At 47.2% G+C, this 19,016-nt stretch overlaps 1 protein-coding gene across 1 annotated transcript in view; it reads left to right on the top strand.

Annotated features, from left to right (window-relative positions):
• Positions 1 to 18,453, top strand: part of LOC127030991 (peroxidasin homolog) — a 58,114-nt gene extending 39,661 nt beyond the window's left edge. The window contains exons 12-22 of the mRNA XM_050917669.1: positions 2,179 to 2,337; positions 4,145 to 4,257; positions 7,802 to 7,958; positions 9,369 to 9,477; positions 10,637 to 10,794; positions 11,904 to 13,407; positions 13,894 to 14,028; positions 14,755 to 14,963; positions 16,824 to 16,938; positions 17,718 to 17,811; positions 18,358 to 18,453. Coding sequence (XP_050773626.1) covers positions 2,179 to 2,337; positions 4,145 to 4,257; positions 7,802 to 7,958; positions 9,369 to 9,477; positions 10,637 to 10,794; positions 11,904 to 13,407; positions 13,894 to 14,028; positions 14,755 to 14,963; positions 16,824 to 16,938; positions 17,718 to 17,811; positions 18,358 to 18,453 — 2,849 coding nt within the window. The remainder of the gene's footprint in view (positions 1 to 2,178; positions 2,338 to 4,144; positions 4,258 to 7,801; positions 7,959 to 9,368; positions 9,478 to 10,636; positions 10,795 to 11,903; positions 13,408 to 13,893; positions 14,029 to 14,754; positions 14,964 to 16,823; positions 16,939 to 17,717; positions 17,812 to 18,357) is intronic.
• The last annotated feature ends 563 nt before the right edge of the window (positions 18,454 to 19,016 follow it).

The raw sequence follows: 19,016 nt of genomic DNA, 5'->3' as shown, positions 1-19,016 counted from the left end.
CTAGTGAGATGCCGGATCTCATGGCATCCTTTGGGCTGGTGGTTGGCATGAGGTTGAGGTGGATGGATAATGCGTGGCTGTTCCCACCACTTACTCTGTTCCCATACTTACTCAGTGCAACTCTAAAAAATGTTCATTATACTACATGAAATATCCAGGTTCTGAGTCACCCTCCCAGGTGCTTCAGGAGTGGCGTTAAAGTGGTTCCCCTTTGTTCCTCCAGCAATTGGAAGATGGTGCCAAGAGGCCATGGCATCGTCCTATCATCACTGGCAGGGACATGGAGGATTCTGGTGGGAAAGAGGGAGGCTTATGTGAGAGTACTGGGAGCCTAAGGCAGTCACTGAAACTCTTCCTTAGGGGTCGAAAGAGGCAATTTGGCTTCTGTAGCCTGTAGGTACCAGTGAGGTCAGTCGCTTCTCTTTGACTGAATTTTCTTTACCTTTGATGGATTAACTGCTGTAGCCTTGACTCCACTCTTTAAAGAGTGATGGTTCTGGCCTGAGCCTACAGGGCTGGTAGCTAGCAGGGATTCGGGGGTGGGTGAGTGGCTACTGTGGTGGGTGGGCTGTGCCAGGCAGCCGGGGGTTTGTGCCAGAGGCACTGGTCAGAAGTGGCTCTCCCCCGGCAGTCTCTTCATCCAGCCCAGCATGGATCGACACATGGCACAGCCCTGGAGGCAAGGCCAGCCGGCAGGGTGCTCCCCTGGGCCCTCCAGCACTCCCACAGCTCACCCGTGGGGCAGACCCTTCCCAGTCACAAGTTACCACCACAGCTCCAGCCCCTCCGCTGGCTGGGAGCTTGCCTGACCCACCCATTCCCTCCACCAAGCTAGGACACTGCACCGGACAACTAAGCCACAAACAGGGAGCAGAGCCTGCCTGGCAGGCACATGCCTCTTACCCTGCCCAGGCGCCAACACCCTCTTGACCACGACACACCAGAGCAGTCGCCCACATTGCCCGGCTGTAAGGCTGGCCTTGATTGCATTGCATCATCCAGGGTAACATTAAGAATCAGGAAAAGAACAGAGACTCTTAAGCCCATATGCATTCCTAAGTAGAACTGTCAGAAGGAAGGATGGATTTGGAGACTGCATTTCCTTCAGTCCCTTTTCATCATGAAGTCCTTGGCAACGCTGAACCGTAGCCTGTTCCAGTCACTCACCTGGTCTGAGAGAGTTGGGGGCTGGATTGCCGTGGCTGCTTGGTGTCACCGCACTACAGCTTTCTAATGGGAGAGGATGCTAGAGGAGAGAACTTGCCACTGACGCCTCCCTGGGGTTTCTTTTTTTGCTTTTGAAAACTGACCTTTGAAGTTCTGTGATGGTTCTCAGCATGGCTCCTTGGCGCTGACCCCATGTAACAGTCTCTGGGCCAGGAGCCAGTTATCCCTGGCCCAGGGGCCCTCCAGCTTTCCTGACGCTCCACAAGCCATAATTAATTGTTTTGAGCTGCTGGCAGTGTGACTTCCACTGCAGCAGATCAGCCATCAAGCTCAGAAGGGCCAGCTGAGATCTCCTTAACCAGCATGTTCTCCATTTCCTTTAACCCTTTCCCTGTTGCTGCCGGTGTTCCAGGAGCAGCATTCCTGTAGGATGGACATTGAATGGGGTGCCATGACAGGCCGTGGAGTTAGCAAGGCTGTGGCATGAATGGACTTGATAGGCTGTCCAGCAATGAAAAAGTTAAATAAATGCCACTTTAGTGTCTGACCTCCTGCATAACAGAGGCCACAGGACTTCTCTGAATTAACTCCTGTTTGAACTACTGCCTACCCCTTTCAGAAACATCCCATCTTGATTGTGGGGAGTCCACCACATCTCTGGGTAAATTGTTCCCATGGTTAATAGAGGACATGCAAATTGCAGCCCAGGATAAAGAGGTCTGGTGGAGTCTTGTTCGTGCCCTAAATGACACCTGACCGCACAGGAAGTGTTCACATGCAGACTGAGTTCATAATCAGCCATAAAGCAAATTAGGGATGACACCGAGGTAGGAGCAGCAGTTCTTCTTGTCCTTGGCTGGAAAGGTGATGATTGTGCTTCAGGGCATCAATAGCAGGGGGTCGGGGGTTGTAGAGTGTGAATGGGCCGATTCCAGACACACACTCAACCACTCAGTGAATGCAATAGTAACACACAGCTTCACTAACACATCATTCTGCTGTCACAATCAGGTGGGCCATTGCCAAATGACCGGAGACATAGTATCCTCTCCACCGGCACCCTGCGCGTCACGAGGGTTGCCCTGCATGACCAAGGCCAATATGAATGCCATGCCATCAGTGCCATCGGAGTCAAGAGCCTCCCGGTGCAGCTTTGGGTGACGCCTCGAGGTACACCAATGCAGGCCAGCATGTGTGGAAAATACTAGTTGCCAAATGGATTGCATTTGCTTTACAGTATGTTGAGTTTGATGCTATCTGGTGAGGAAGGCAATTTTCTGAATTCATGGGCAATGGATTTCTCTTTGCCTTGAGGAGCAGAGGGACCATAGTAAAGTTCCTTTAGAGGATGGGGGAAATGCACAAGTCCAGGTTCTCAGCCAGTGTAAATCAGCATTGTTCCATTGAAGTCAATGAAACTGCCCAGTTTACATCAGCTCAAAACTCACCTGACATGGACAGTGACTGAGAGAGAGGGACTACACCAGTGCTCATCTAGTTGGTGAGTGTTAGTTTTAGTGCTCCTCATGGATCTTTCACTGTGCGGTGCCCTTCCAAAACCTACATTTAAATGCTGAAAAATACATTCAGGCTGGGATGTTTTCAAAGGAGCATAATGGAATGAGAATTGGGCATTGGACTGCTTTAGACTCCTTTGGAAATCCCAGCAGAAACATTTCATTTGGCTTGATATTTCCTGGTATTTCAACAACAACCAAACCTGAAACATTGCATTGTTTCGTTTAAGAAAATTAGCTTTGGGTTAATTTTTTGGTAAAAGTTTTCAGTTTTTGAAAACAAAATTTTTTTTAACCAAAAATGGTTTTCCATTTTTTTCCTGTTTATGATTTTGTTCTTTTCCACTGGAGTGGAAATAGTATTTTTTGTAGGATACTTTGACAAATGCCAATTTTGATATTTTCTGTGAAAAATTATTCTTTTTTCCTAGCAGCACTGGTTCTGGCACTCTGTATAAGTGGTAAATCTTACTGAGAGATCATTGTTCTGAACACTAACTGCCGGGTGAAATTTCACCCCAAATTTAGATTTTCCTGAAATTGAGCTTTTGCAAAAGACAAGAACAGAAGTATTTCCATGATTTTTTTAAATTCCTATGGAAACAATCTTCTTAAACAAAAAACATCACCCACAGGGTTTGCCCACCAAACACTGCAGCATTGTGCCCCTGGTGAGACTGGGGGCAGGCCTACACTATAGGGTTAAGTCAACCTAAGTTATGCAACTCCAGTGACGTGAATAATGTAGCTGGAGTCGAAGTACTATAGGTCGACTTGTTGGGGTGTCTACACCACGCTGGGTCGACGGGAGAAACTGTCTCATTGACTTACCTTACGCTTCTCGTTCTGGTGGAGTACCAGAGTCAACGGGAGAGCGAGTTGTGGTCAATTTAGCGGGTCTTCATTAGACCCGCTAAATCAACCCTGGTGGATCGATCGCCACAGCCTTGATCCAGGGTAAGTATAGACATACCCTGGGGAAATTAAACTGACTAAAATCACATGAGAAACTGACTAGCTTCTGTAAAATCATAGATTCATCGAGTTTCTCTCCTGTGTAACACGGACCATAGAACCTCACTCAGTAATTTCTGAATCAAGTCCATAATTACTGCTTGAGCTAGAGGCTAGAGCAGATCATTTAGAAAGAGATTCGGTCTTGATTTAAAAACTCCAGGTGATGGGGAAATCCATTGTGTAATTGTCCGAGCTGAGAGAAATACAAACAGAGGCAGAAGACGAACAGTGAAATTTAAATGAGAGAGGGTTGTTAGTAACAGAGACAAGGAAAACAGATGACGTTTTAACTTGACAGTGTCCCTTTAAATGTTGTTTGAGACAGGAGTCTGGGAGCCTTATTATTACTCTCTGGTGAGATGTTACTAACTCAAACCTTCTCACAGTTGCCCCTAACAAAGAAATTTCTTGTATTTATTCCTCTGTTTCTTCACACTGAACAGTGATCCCTGTGTTTCTTCACCCTCCGCATGATGTGGTTGCTGAGACTGGCCAGGATGTTGAGATCACCTGTGCTGTCCAAGGAGATCCACGACCCACCATCACCTGGGCCAAAGTAAGAGAATTACAATTCCATAGTCACCCTGTACCCAGCTGATAATCCCCCGGCTGCAGTGTTCCTGATACTGTGCCATTACTAGAGCAGAGTGAATCATTGATTTTCCAGTTCAGTGACTGAGCCAAAAATATCTGAAACAAATTCGGTTAGTTTCAAACCAAAACTGAATTTGTTGTTGGTTTATTTTGGTTTTTTTTCTTGCTGAAACCAAAAAAATGAAAAACTTGCATTTGGATAGAAAAGAAACGTTTCTGATGTTGATTTGAATCAATGTTTCAAAACTAAATGTTGAGTCAAAATGACATTTTCAAAATAGTTTGTTTTTGACTTTTGTCAAAATGAACTATTTCAACACTTCCCAAATTTTTGTTTTCAGTTGGCTGGGCGGGTTTATCAGACGACATTCTTCACCAAATTTGACTGGAATTCACGAATAATTTCAGTGCCCCCCAAAGTGCATTTTTCAGCGAATTTACTATTAACCAAAAAAAATTCAGTCAGCTCTAGTCATTACCTAGTGCTCTCACGGTTTTAAATAAGCTTGCATAGTAAATATGGGAGAAGAAACACTTGAATTAAAACAATAAGGTTTTGAGGAGAGAAAAAGAATGGATAGCAGTAGCAGTTCAGTTCAAATAGGAACTGAAATGTTATTATTTTTATTATTGTTGTTTGTTTTATTTTATTCCTATTATTATTGCTGTTTATTATTTGTATTACGGTAGGACTTGGGACCCACAATAAAGATTAGTACCCATAGTGTTAGGCCCTGTACAGAATTCTATTGGCCTGACTCTTCTCATTTAGGGCTTGTCTTCATATGGAGCTATACAGGAGCAGTTATTACTGAATAACTCCATGTGTGGACCCTCTTACTCTGGGATAAGGGCGCCTTGTTCTTGTTTAGCTTAATGCACATGAAATGATGTTGACTTCAGTGTGGTTAGTCCAGAGTTACATCAGTGTAAATGAGAGAAGAACCAGGTCTTACATATCCCCTGGCTTCAGCTGGAAAGCAAGAAGAGACACCACAATCCAAAGAGAAGGGCTGCTCCAACTTTCGTGATTCTTTTGTTTGTCTCTCAATATTTGACATTTTACTTCTTTGTAAACTACTTTTAGATTGGCTGATGAAAAGCACTATACAACAGCTATGCATTTATTTGTTTATTACCCAAAGCCCCAACTCCTGGAGACAAGCAACTGCATGAGACTCTCATTTTCATTTATTTTTTAAAATAAGTTGCTAGCTAGCTTTATGGTTACAAAGAAAAGACTGAAAATGTGACCTGAGTTTGGCCTGAAGGCTCAAAACTCAGAAGGCAAAGAACAAAAACCCTAAATTTATTTCTTTTGGATCTCATGATTTTATCCCAGTCTCATGATTTCTGGGGGCCTGACTCAAGATGTTTGACTGTTTGGGGTTCTGAATACTGAATATGCCTGACTCACCCAAGGCCACGATGGTCTGAGATCTCATGAGAGAGCCTGGTCCTCTAGAGGTTCAGAAAAGCCTCTAAATTTTTATTCCTCATCTGAACCAAACCTGTTGATACTTATCCCTCTCAAATTTTAATGTCTGTATTGCAGCAGAACGATCCCAGCTTCCTGCCTCTAAGCTAGTATAGAATATGGAGGAAAAAGTAATACATAAAATGAATGAATATATATGGATTATAAGAACGGTCAGACGAGATCCATCTGGTCAGGTATCCTGTCTTCCAACAGTGACCAGTGCCAGGTGCCCCAAAGGGAATGAACAGAACAGATAATCATCAAGTGACCCATCCTGTGTCATCCAGTCTTAGCTTCTGGCAGTCAGAGGCTTAGGGACACCCAGAGCATGGGGTTGTGTCCCTGACCATCTTAGCTAATAGCCATTAAAGGACCTGTTCTCTATGAACTTATCTAATTTTTATCTGAACCCAGTTATACTTTTGGCCTTCACAATATCCCCTGGCAGTGATTTCCACAAGTTGTCTGTGCACTGTGTGAAGATGGACTTCCTTAGTTATGTTTGTTTTAAATCTGCTGCCTATTAGTTTCATTGAATGACTCCTGATTTCCGTGTTATATGAAGAGGTAAATAACACTTCCTAATGGACTTCCTCTACACCTCTAACTTATCCCCCCTCAGTTGTCTCTTTTGTAAGCTGAACAGTCCCAGTCTTTTTCATCTCTTCTCAGGTGGAAGCTGTTCCATACCCCTAATCATTTTGTTGTCCTTCTTTGTACCTTGTCCAACTCTAATATTAACTTTTTTGAGATGAGACAACCAGAACTGCGCACGGTATTCAAGGTGTGGCCGTCCCATGAATTTATATATTGGCAGTATGACATTTTGTATTTTATTATCTATCCCTTTCCTAATGGTTCCTAACATTCTCTTAGCTTTTTTGACTGCCGCTGCACATTGAGTGGATGTTTTCAGAGAACTATCCACGATGACTCCAAAAATCTCTTTTTTTGAGTGGAAGCTACTAATTTAGACCACATCATTTTGTTTGTATAGTTAGGATTGTTTTCCAGTGTGGATTACTTTGCATTTATCAACATTGAATTTCATCTGCCATTTTGTTGCCCAGTCACCCAGTTTTGTGAAATCCCTTTGTAGCTCTTTGCAGTCAGCTTTGGGCTTAACTATCTGGAGTAGTTTTGTATCATCTGCAAATTTTACCACCTCACTGTTTACCCCATTTTCCAGATGATTTATGAATATGTTAAACAGGACTGGCCCCAGTACAGATCCCTGGTGGACACCACTATTTACCTCTCTCCAGTCTGAAAGCTGACCATTTATTCCTACCCTCTGTTTTCTATTCTTTGACCAGTTACTGACCCATAAGAGGACCTTCCCTCCACCCCATGACGACTTACTTTGCTTAAGAGTCCATGGTGTGGGACCTTGTCAAAGGCTTTCTGAAAGTCCAGCTATACTAGATCCCCTGGATCACTCTTGTGCACATGCTTGTTGATCCCCCAAACAATTCTAATAGATTGGTGAGGCATGATTTCCCTTTATAAAAGCCATGTTGACTCTACACCATATCACGTTCATCTATGTATTTGAGAATTCTGTTTATTACTACAGTTTAAACCATTTTACCTGGTGTTGAAGTTAGGCCTGTAATTGCCAGGATTGCCTCTGGAATCTTTTTTAATAATTGGCATTAGATTAGCTACCCTCTGGTCATCCAGTATCTAGGTTGATTTAAGTGATAGGTTGCATACCACAGTTAGTAGTTTTGCGGTTTCATATCGGAGCTCCTTCAGAACTATACAATGTATGTTTGGCAGCAGAGGGAGGTGGGAAGCTGGACACGAGTGAAACCAGTCAAAACAATTGCTGGGGGTAGGGTGAGGGGTGAAAAGGACTGATGCCCTTTTTTTTGCTTTCAGATACTTTTCTGTGTTGCACAGAGATCTCCTGACATCTGCTGGCCATGCCAATCAATGACAGCTGTGTGTGTGTGTTTTGGAGCAGAGTCTAGGCTTAGGGATTCTCTCTGAAACGTCTTCCTGTTTTTTGATCATGTCACAGGAGGGTATTCAGATCACAGACAGCGGCAAGTTCCATGTAAGTCAAGATGGGACCCTATCCATTCGAGACCTGGGAGTGGCTGATCAGGGCAGATATGAGTGTATAGCCAGGAATACCTTTGGATTCACATCCAGCACCATGCAGCTGACAATCACTGGTACAGTGTCCCTTGGCTTTATCTCGACAAGGTTCTCTCTTTCTCTTGTTCTGCTTACATATTTCCTGTGTGGATGCCTGTACTTTTAGAGGACAGTTATGTTACTCCTTTTGCTTCCTTACGGGCAGGTCATTCAGACACCCAGGCTTGCAAAGGGTGGGAGAATGAGAACAGCTCTGCCAATACAATGACAAGCTTTTAAATGCTTGCTAATAACCCTAATCCATTGGGGGAGGGAGGCGTTCTCCATTTTTCACACTACTGCTCTGTATAAGAAGATAGGAGAAGCAGAGATTGTAACAAATAGCAGCCAGGGAGGTAACATCACAGTGGTAACCCTTGGAAGGAAGAGAAGAATCGAGGAGGAAAAAATTGGAAGAAAAGCAAGGTCAGTTTAAAAACATTTCTCAAGCATGCATAAATAGCTTGCATAGCACATCATTTATTAGATTAATTTCGTCTCCTTCTCTGTGCATGAATTGACCGTGAGGCGTTTAGGATGGTGTCTAACTTCTTTGTTGTTTGAAATTACTCACAGTATAATTAATGTGATTTGTTCGTGGTGGTTAGCTTGTTTTCCAACAGCACACGTTGCATGTCAGTTCCCACTGTCAATATTCACATTTGAGCTGGGTTGATTACCTTTGATGTGATGTGCTGGCCACAAGGTATTGTCTGGTTCTTGAGTGGGCAGGGGAAACATGTAGGGTATGTCTGATTCTGCCCAGCAATCAGGAGGTGCTTTGATCTAGCTAGTGCCACTAAAAACAGCCCTGAAGTGGTGGCAGCATGGGCTAGCCGTTCGAATACATATCCAGGGTTGTACATAGGCAGCAAGCCTGTGCCACTGCCCACGCTGCTGCTTCACTGCTATTTTTGAGCAAGCTAACTAGATTGAAGCTAGCTCAGGTATGTCTTCACATGATACAGTCACACCTCCCAATTGAAGTGTAGACATACCCTTAGAATCAGGTTTCTGAAGTGCATACTCCTGCATACAGGCTCATGTTAAAAAACTCGCTCTTGCCATGAACATACCTGTCAGTTAACATGTTCTTTAGAAGATCTGTGAACATGACAGTGGGTCAACTACAGCTGAAGCAAATTCAGATATCTTATGCAAGCGACTGTTCACAGACCAAATCTTGGGGTGCTCCCTAGGTCTAAGATGGCATATTGTCATCCTGCAATGTGGTCTCTTGTATGCTGGGGCAGTGATTTCAGTTCATAACTACCCTGCAAACTGAGACACAAACCTACCCCAAGTTGTTTCTGATGACATACGGCAATGAAGTTCTATTTTGTAGTGGACACTGATGCACAAAAGCCTCGCCACGTTCTCTCAGGGTTGGAAAACCAAAGTAAAATGAAGTCATTTAATTTTCTCATTCTCTCTTGATTCCTTGAAAGCCACGGACGTTGGTCGGAGTGGCGACACCTTTGTAGCCACATCAATACAGGAAGCCATCAGCAGTGTGGACCATGCTATCAATTCAACGCGCACTGAGCTGTTTAGCAAGTAAGCCTGCTTGGGGATAAGATCTGAGCTGCAGAAGTAACAGCCGATGGAGATTAAAAATACATTGGGTGGAGATGCTCTGAAAGCATGTATTATACCTCTCTGCTATAATTCCATCTCAGGTTTCTGGTGATCCAAATTAGTAAACATAGGCTAGATAGCAAGGTAAAAAAATCATAACAGGGAGACCCGTTTGACTGTAGAATTGTCTTACAAAGGAATCCCATCTCTCAAGTCCCTTGAGACTGTTTTGTAGGAGACAATACAGCTGGAAGAGGAATGGGATTGTAATCTTGAGCTGTTCAAAGAGACAGAGCACACAAAGAAATAAAGGATCAGCACAGTCAGTATATAAATGCAGGTGACTTCATTCATTGTGGGACAGTGGAGCAGGCCAAAAAATATGTGTCTGAACTTTTTTCTTGACAAAAAGTAGCTAAGGATTAAATGGAAATTTCATAAAAGATGTATTTTAATTGAAAATTTGGGGGGTTTCATAAGAAACCCAAAAAAAATTGGCCTTCAACCAAAATGTTATGGTATTCAGGTTCCAAAAACTGAAACATTTTTGAAATTATGAATAATTATGAAAATATTCATTAATTATTTTTCATTGGGGTGGGGGTGGAATCCTTTCCTGATCAGGTCTAGCAAGCAGACATGTGGAATCACTAACCTAAAGACTTGTTGGGATATCTCTCCTGAATAGGTCTAGACCAGGGGTCGGCAACCTCTGGCATGCGGCTCACCAGGGTAAGCCCCCTGGTGGGCCGGACCAGTTTGTTTACCTGCTGCGTCCGCAGGTTCGGCCAATCGCGGCTCCCACTGGCCACAGTTCACTGCTCCAGGCCAATGGGGGCTGCAGGAAGTGGCGCAGGCCGAGCGATGTGCTGGCCACCGCTTCCCACTGCCCGCATTGGCCTGGAGCAGCGAACCATGGCCAGTTGGAGCCACGATCAGCCAAACCTGCGAACGTGGCAGGTAAACAAACTGGCCTGGCTCGCCAGGGTGCTTACCCTGGCGAGCCGCGTGCCAGAGGTTGCCGACCCCTAGTCTAGACTGTGACTCAGGGTTCCTGAAACATCTTGTTAACATCAGGGAAATATTCATTTCAGTAATCAAGAATCCCTTGTAGCCCACTTTTAATTTTCTGAAACAGGCGACCCAAAACTCCCAATGACTTGCTGGCACTCTTCCGTTACCCCCGGGATCCTTACACCATCGAAACAGCCCGGGCTGGCGAGATCTTTGAAAGAACCTTGCAACTGATCCAAGACCATGTCCAGCAGGGATTGATCGTGGACATGAATGGCACGGGTATGACAGGTTATTTCTGATCCGACAGTAGAACATCAGGAAATTCAGAGGGAGAATAAAGTTAAAAAACAGCAACGCCAGAGTGTTGCAAGGTGGGAAGTCAGAACATTGTACTAAAAGTTCAAAACACTTAAATATCAGTAAGTAGAGACATAGACTGTCCAGGATCCAACACCAGCGATTAACTCTACCCCTTATCCTGACCATCATCTTCCATCCGACTTTCAACTATAGACATGAAGAGCATAGAATGCCCTGTAAAGTGGAAAGCATAGCCCAGTGGTTTAGACCTGGGTTCACTTCCACACTCTACCACAGGCTTCTCCAGTGACCTAGGGCAAGTCACTTAGGCCTGGTCTACACCTCAAACTTAGGTTTGCCTAGTTACATGTCTTAGGGCTGTGAAAAATTCACCCTCCTGAGAGACGTAGTTAAGTTGACCTAAGCCCGAGTGTGGACACTGCTAGATGAATGAAAGAATTCTTCCATCAACTTAGCTATCGTCTATGAAGGGGGTGGATTTACTACAGTGATGGAAAAGCCCTTTCCATTGCTGGAGCAAGTGTTTAGACAAAACCAGAGTAGCTGCAGTTATGCTGCTGTAGCTCTTGTAGTGTAGCCACAGCTCTAGTCTGTCTCTGTGTCTCAATTCCTCATTTGTCAAGGGGGGATAATGCCTTCCCACTCAACAAGGCTGCTCTGAGGATACCTACATTAAAGATTGTGAGGTGCTCAGATGGCAGCCATCTTATGACTATAAAGACATAAAAACAAAACAAATGTACCAATTAGGGACTGGAAACCAAGCCCACCCTCATGGCATGGCCCGGCCCAGACACCATAACATCATACATGACCCTCTCTGTAATGTTTATACCAAACCCTGCTTCCATCCACCACTCCATGATGGAGCCAGTACCTCACTATTCTTCCTTCACCCTCTCGCAATCAGTCGCAGGCCCTACACTCCACATACCGGCCAGTGATCACATGGCCTTGTCCACCCTCAGGATACTGATGACAGATCCCAGCTAGCCCTCGTGTGGGGTGGCACAGTGTGTGTCTCCGATGGCCATGCTCTAATATGTTGTTTTGGAGTTCCCTCACAGGCTACCGTTACAATGACCTGGTCTCCCCTCACTACCTGAATGTGATCGCCAACCTGTCTGGCTGCTCCACCCACCGCCGCACACCCAACTGCTCTGACATCTGTTTTCACAAGCAGTACAGGACCCACGATGGCTCCTGTAACAATCTCCAGCACCCGATGTGGGGTGCGTCCCTCACAGCCTTCCAGCGCCTCCTCAAGCCGGCCTACCAGAATGGCTTTAACCTGCCGCGGGGCTTCTCTTTGGCGGAAGACTCTAGGGAGCTGCCCCTGCCGCTGCCTCGTCTTGTCTCCACAGCCATGATAGGGACAGAAACCATCACCTCTGACGACCAGTTCACTCACATGCTCATGCAGTGGGGCCAGTTTCTGGACCACGACATGGACCAGACGGTGGCAGCCATTAGCATGTCGCGGTTCTCGGACGGGGCACCCTGCAGTGAGGTGTGCACCAATGACCCACCATGCTTCTCAGTCATGATCCCAGAGAACGACCCCCGGGTGAGGAACGGGCGCTGCATGTTCTTTGTCCGCTCTAGCCCCGTGTGTGGCAGCGGGATGACCTCTCTGCTGATGAACTCCGTCTACCCCAGGGAACAGATCAACCACTTGACCTCTTACATCGACGCCTCCAACGTCTACGGCAGCACGGAGCAGGAATCTCAGGAGCTGAGGGACCTGAGTAGCCAGAGAGGGCTGCTGAAACAAGGGCAGGTGGTGCCCAGCTCAGGGAAACACCTCCTCCCGTTTGCAGTGGGGCCGCCCACCGAGTGTATGCGAGACGAGAACGAGAGCCCCGTGCTGTGCTTCCTGGCTGGGGATCACCGGGCCAATGAGCAACTGGGCCTCACAGCCATGCACACACTCTGGTTCCGGGAGCACAACCGCCTTGCCGCCGAGCTGCAGACCCTGAATCCCCACTGGGATGGGGACACACTCTACTACGAGGCGCGCAAAATAGTGGGCGCCCAGATGCAGCATATCACCTATGCACACTGGTTTCCCAAGATCCTCGGGGAAGCTGGCATGAAGGTGCTGGGTGAATACAAAGGATATGACCCCAACGTCAACGCTGGAATCCTTAATGCCTTCGCCACCGCGGCCTTCCGGTTCGGACACACACTGATCAACCCCGTCCTATATCGGCTGAATGAAACCTTCCAGCCCATTCGCCAAGGCCACATCCCTTTACACAAGGCCTTCTTCTCCCCTTTCAGGATCACCCAGGAAGGAGGGATTGATCCTCTCCTCCGTGGTCTGTTCGGGGTCCCTGGGAAAATGCGGGTACCCTCTGAGCTCTTGAACATGGAACTGACCGAGAAGCTCTTTTCCATGGCGCACTCTGTCTCATTGGACCTGGCAGCAATCAACATCCAGCGGGGGAGGGACCATGGCATCCCCCCATACAACGACTTCAGGGTCTTCTGCAACCTCACGTCGGCACAGGAGTTTGAAGACCTCCGGAACGAGATCAAAAACCTGGAGATCAGGGAAAAGCTCAGGAGGTACTGTGGTTTGGATCATGAATTAATTTTAAATTTGAATTTTAAAATTTAAAGATCAGTCTGCCAATGATATTGCCCTCCCCTAGCACCTGTCAACTGATCTGCTCTATTGTGATGGGGTTTAGAAGCCAGGGTGATGGCCGTGGTATAACAACTAGAATACCTGGAGACTTCCAAGCAATCTCTTACTTCTCAACCTCTAGTACTGTATCAGGGGATTGGTATGTTACTCTTTGGGTTTCAACCTGAGTCCCTGGTAGCTATTTTCCAAGAGGACTAAATTGCCTGTTGTCTGTCTGGGTTGCTACTCCTTACTGTGCAGTTAGGCCTCCCTTCTGTCATCTAGGTAGTTCACAGTAGTTACTGTCCAAATGTTGCCCAGATGAACTCCTTGTACCCAGATTCCTATTCAACTGAAGCAATATGCCAGCCAAGATCGCTTTCCACCCTCTGATAATCTTTTCCTTTTTGCCTCTCACTGTGCAGTTTATATGGGACTACGAAAAACATTGACCTGTTTCCAGCACTGATGGTGGAAGATCTTGTCCCTGGGACCAGAGTTGGACCAACACTGATGTGCCTGCTAGCAACACAGTTCCAAAGACTCAGAGATGGGGATAGGTACCATCATCTCTGGTCAAACCAAACCCCCCAGTATGCTGCCTGGGGAGATCACTTCTCTTGGGGAGACACGAAAGGAGCAATTCCTGATTTCACCTGGGTTCCAAGGCTGTGATGGTTCTTTGGGTAGGGGAATAAGGATGTAGGGCAGGCTCTGTTCTCCTCCCTTCTGTGTATCTGCTCAAGGACTTATGGCAGTTCAGGCATCTTATCTTGTTAAAGATTAATTCACTTGGGCTTCATTGTTACTTTCAAGGTTCTTAAGTTGTCATCTGCTGTGGGAATGCTAGAAAAGTATGGGTGTGGGGACAGGGTGGGGAGCTTAATTCGGGGTGAATTTGGGGCGTGTGATATCAGTAGTGCCACTGATCGCTCTGATTACCTGCAGAAAGAATGCAGGCAGGAGCTGTGTGAGCCAGGGCGTCACAATCCTAACCCACTACTCTATAGCTATTGCCATTCTGAGCTTGTCTTGGGATGGAACTGGTTCTACTAGATATCCCGCAGCGAGGGGAAGGGTCGGACTTGAATAGTCACCCCTTAAGGCCTGTGAGACCCTCAGACTCAAGCCACAAATTAAATTCAGGTCCTGAAATGTAAATACTGGTGCCCTACCCCATTCCACATCCTCCACCCTGCCTGGCCTTTCCCCACATCTTGGCCTCTCCTCGCTTGGCATTACTGCTTGTTAGCCTCAGTGACACCATGGCTTGCAATCACCTGTAGGTTTTGGTACGAGAATCCTGGAGTCTTCACCCCAGCCCAGGTAACTCAGATAAGGCAGACCTCGCTCGCTCGCATCATCTGTGACAACAGCGATCACGTCCGACAGCTCCAAAGGGACGTGTTCCGGGTGGCATCCTACCCCCAAGGCCTGGTCAACTGTGAGGAGATCCCGGCGGTCGATCTCCGCATGTGGCAAGACTGCTGTGAAGGTGGGCGCAGTGCCGCTGTTGTGCCAGTCGGCACGTGGGTTCAGGTGGGATGAGTCCTTTTATGCTCTCTCTCTAAAAGAGATACAAGGGATGGTTTTATTATGTACGTAACTCCTCTGCAGGCAGGAAGTCACAGCTCATTCTTGTTACATAACATTGTTATTTCTGTAGCGCTTACAAGCCTCTGTCATGAACCGGGACCTCGCTGTGCCAGACCCTGTACAAACACACAAGAAATATCTGTGTATCTGTGCAGGCAGTGTGGCCTGCAGTGTGGCCTGCACTGGGACCCAAGAGACCTGAGTTCTAGTCCCAGGTCTGTCACTGCCCTGCTGGATGACCTTAGACAAGCCACTTCCCCTTTCAATGCCTCGGTTTCCCCATCTGTAAAATGGGATAATGACACTCACCTATGGAAAATGCTTTGAGATCTACTGATGGAAAGCACTGTCTAAGTGTGAGGTGGTATTATTACTATTAAATACAGATGCACGCTGTATATTTAACAACCTGCTTATATTTAGGCAGGAGTCTCAAAATATGATGGGTTCCTCCTTCCCCTTGGTCCTAGCACTTCTGGTCCTGTGGCCAGTCAGTCCCCAGCAGCCTCCAGTATTCTACCCCTTGGTTCAAATGGAGCATTAGCATGGTTGCACCCCCAAAGCGTGCAGCCTAAAAACCAGTGGGCAACTGGAGAAGGGACTGGCTGGAGTCTCCGTGGAAGGCAGCTGCAGCTGCTGCCTTTTGCTCTGAGCATGAGGGGCTGTTGGTAGGTGGAGCTGGAGAGAGAGATTGGCTCTTGCCAAGCCATGGGAATTAGTGAAGAAGGGAAGAAGACGAGGGAAGAGGATCCAGAAATTCTTGGAATTGGCGCCTTATTATTCCCAGCTCCTCTGAGCTTCAAGATCCCCCCCGGTTTCCCTTCCTCACTTTTGCGCAGAAGGCATCATGTCACAAACGTTGCCCTTCTAGCCAAGAAGGGCCGGACTGGGCTCACTCTGGAGACCGTCAGTGCCACTCCCTCCTTCCCCCTCCCCACACTGCCACCATCCCTGAGAGCAAGTGACCAGGAGTGGGAATCAAACCCCGCGCCCCAGGCCGGTCCTGGAGGAGTCGGGTTTGATCCTGAAAGGTCAGATACTGATGTGCCAATGCTATTACGGGCACTAATTTCTGGGGGAGTGGAAGCAGTGCAACCCCTCGCAGGGTCAGGCCTTTGGGTCCCTTTTGAATCAGCGTAACTCAGCCTGGAGTGGCCTAGAGAAAGCTGGGTCCCCTAATGTCGGAGTGATCACCAGGGACCTTTTGAAGTAGCAAACTTGGGTCTGTTGTTTTCATAGGGAAGGATGCCGACTCCCTGAATAAATTGTATGTCCTGAAAAATCAATTGGCCGGATTCTTTTTTAAGTTAACTTCTGCTGCAGCCTGGGCTCCCCTCCTTGCTGGTGCAGCTGTGGCCCTACCAAGCCCTGTACCCCAGCAGGCCCACCTCCCTCCAGCATGTCAGGGGAGGAAGGGGGCACAATGAATCCACTCAATGATTTCAGTCCTCCACTGGCGCCAGTGGCTGCAGTTCTATGTGGCAGTGGGGGCTGGCGCTCAGAATCGGGGCATGGAGCTGGCTCCCTGATGCTCTCACCCCTATGTCGAATAGTGCTCCAACCCAGGAGATGTTCCTGCTCCATATGCTTGTGCAGTGGAACCCAGCAGCTCAGAACTGCTTGATGTAATTGTTCTAGCTGCATCTCAGACGACAAAGGCTTACGCTGAGTGGGGAGATTGGAGGGAGGGGAAATTCAAACAAAAGGGCAGGACTTCCAGACTGAGCATCACTCCAGGGTCTCCTTTCCCTTCCTCCAGACTGCAGAACAAGAGGGCAGTTCAATGCTCTTTCTCAGCAGTTCCGGGGCAAGAGGTCTCCCGGCTTCAGCTACCCAGAAGAAAACCCTTCTAAGCACAACTCTGCCATCCCAAGGTGCGGTACCTCTGCATCTTTCACCTTCCCTTTCTCTACTGTCACAACGGTTTTCAGTTTGTGTGTGCGCGTGCATGTGATCATTTGAAGTTTGCCAACCTGAGCTGAGGACTAGACTGCAGGGATATTTGCAAAACTAAAGATATCAAATTATACATGACTGAATAAGCTGTTTTGTCTAGAGAGAGTGCTGGATTCTGCTAAGATCCGAGCTATGGTGCTGTTTAGGGAACTATGATGTCGCACAAATACGACAAAGCCCATTGGAGATGGTAGGAGTCTTTCTGTTGAGTTTAATGAGCACTGGATTGGGGTCCTGTATTGTTGACAGTACGTATGCAGGCATTGTGTGCTGCTCTTTCCCTGTGAAGTGTCATCGCCAGGTGAAAGCACATGAAAACAAGAGAAAATGAACATTGTAGGGCAGATTTTCAAACTCTCAGGAGCCTAAGGCCACGCACACAAACAAATCTGCAATTGCACATCTAATTAGTATGTAGATTCACCAAAGTGTAAATGTGGGGTTTGCACTCAGTCATGGTATTTGCTTGTGCAAATTAGGCAAACAGTTGCACGGGCATTTTTCCGGTGACTCTTGGCTCTTGAACCCTTGAGAATCTGGCCTTTAAACTCCTTTTGATTTAGAAAAGCAGGAACATCAAACACAGAACCTGAGTGTATAGCCAGGGTCACACTTTTAAATACCTGCACAGCCAGGAAATTCACGAGTGAACGTTTTCACAACAGCTTTCACTTTCTCTCCCCCACCTCCTTTACAGAAACGAAGAGTATTCCCATGACCAGTCTTCCCAGCAGGACCTTGAGTCCTTCGTGGCTGACCTAGAAAAGACCGTCTCTTTCCTACGGAAACAGGTAGGACTTCATATGGCACCGGAGCTCTTCCCCTCACCCACCTGTGAACAGGATGTAGTGCCCTATATAAAGCTGCCAAGTGTAGTGGGTGTAGCTTGTTCCCTCCCTCAGAAGTGGGAGTGACTGAGCAGAGGGAACTAGGGGTAGCCCCAGGAACCGGAGGACAGAGAGAGGAGGGGAAGGGCAGGGCTGGTAGGAGACTCTTGCTGGGTAGGGATTACTGTTATGGGTTTGCCATTCTCAGACTCCATCCCAGAGCCCTGAGGTCCAGCCTCGCATCTTCCATGAGGCTGCCTGGCCTTCTGAAGTGCCTCCAGAATGGGATTCATTCTCAGCATCCCTCTGCATTTGATTCAGCTGAGACCCAGCAGTGCAGAGGCCTGTACAAATTGCACTCGCCAGTGGGAGTGAAACGTTAACCAGCCTCCTCCTAATCTAGAGGTGCCCTCAAGTTGGGGAGTGCAGGCTGCAGAATTTTGGGTGGGGAGAGGAGCTTGGCAAATTCCCCACCTGGCAGCTGGTGCTATCTTTGTCTTGGTGTCTCAGGTCAACTCATTAGAAGGTCAGCTGAGGTGGTGGCATAGAAGCACTAATGAATATAGACGATGGAAGACAACTGGAGAGAAACGGAGAAAAAGATGATGACCCCATCAGCTAATGTGAGGTCAGAGCATGTCGGCTGGGCCACCAGCATGCAGGGAAGGTTAGACCGGTACTAGATGGCTGATTTATTATTTGTACTATCATAGCACCTAGGAGCCCTAGACATGGCCCGGGACCCCACTGTGGTAGGCAGAACAAAGAGACAGTCACTTCCCTAAAGAATTTACAATCTAGAACTGTAAGTGGATTTACTTTATCCCCAAATGATGCCCCCAAAACTCTCAGCCCAAAAGGGTCTCTCAAAGGCCACGTTGGGAGCTCAGATCACAGACTGGGGTGGACGGAGGGACTCTCCTATATATACTTTGTACATTTGCGTTCCCTGTAGCTCAGCAATAGCTGTACATGGCTGTTAGCCTGTGGACTGCTGCTCCTTCTCGTGTTAGCAGCCTCGAGAGCTATCCGTGCTGTACCCCAAAGCCATGTGCCCTCCATCCAGTTCGCTGTGTTCATGGGGAGTGGTGCCTGGTGGGAAACAGAAGGAGCCCACTTAACAGTTATTTGCCTTAGGAAAGCACCATGGAGATTCTCACACCCCTGAA

Source organism: Gopherus flavomarginatus, chromosome 11 (assembly GCF_025201925.1).
Source record: "Gopherus flavomarginatus isolate rGopFla2 chromosome 11, rGopFla2.mat.asm, whole genome shotgun sequence".
NCBI lineage: Eukaryota > Metazoa > Chordata > Testudines > Testudinidae > Gopherus > Gopherus flavomarginatus.
Note: the sequence above shows the minus strand (reverse complement) of the source record. Positions and strands in the feature narration are given on the sequence as shown.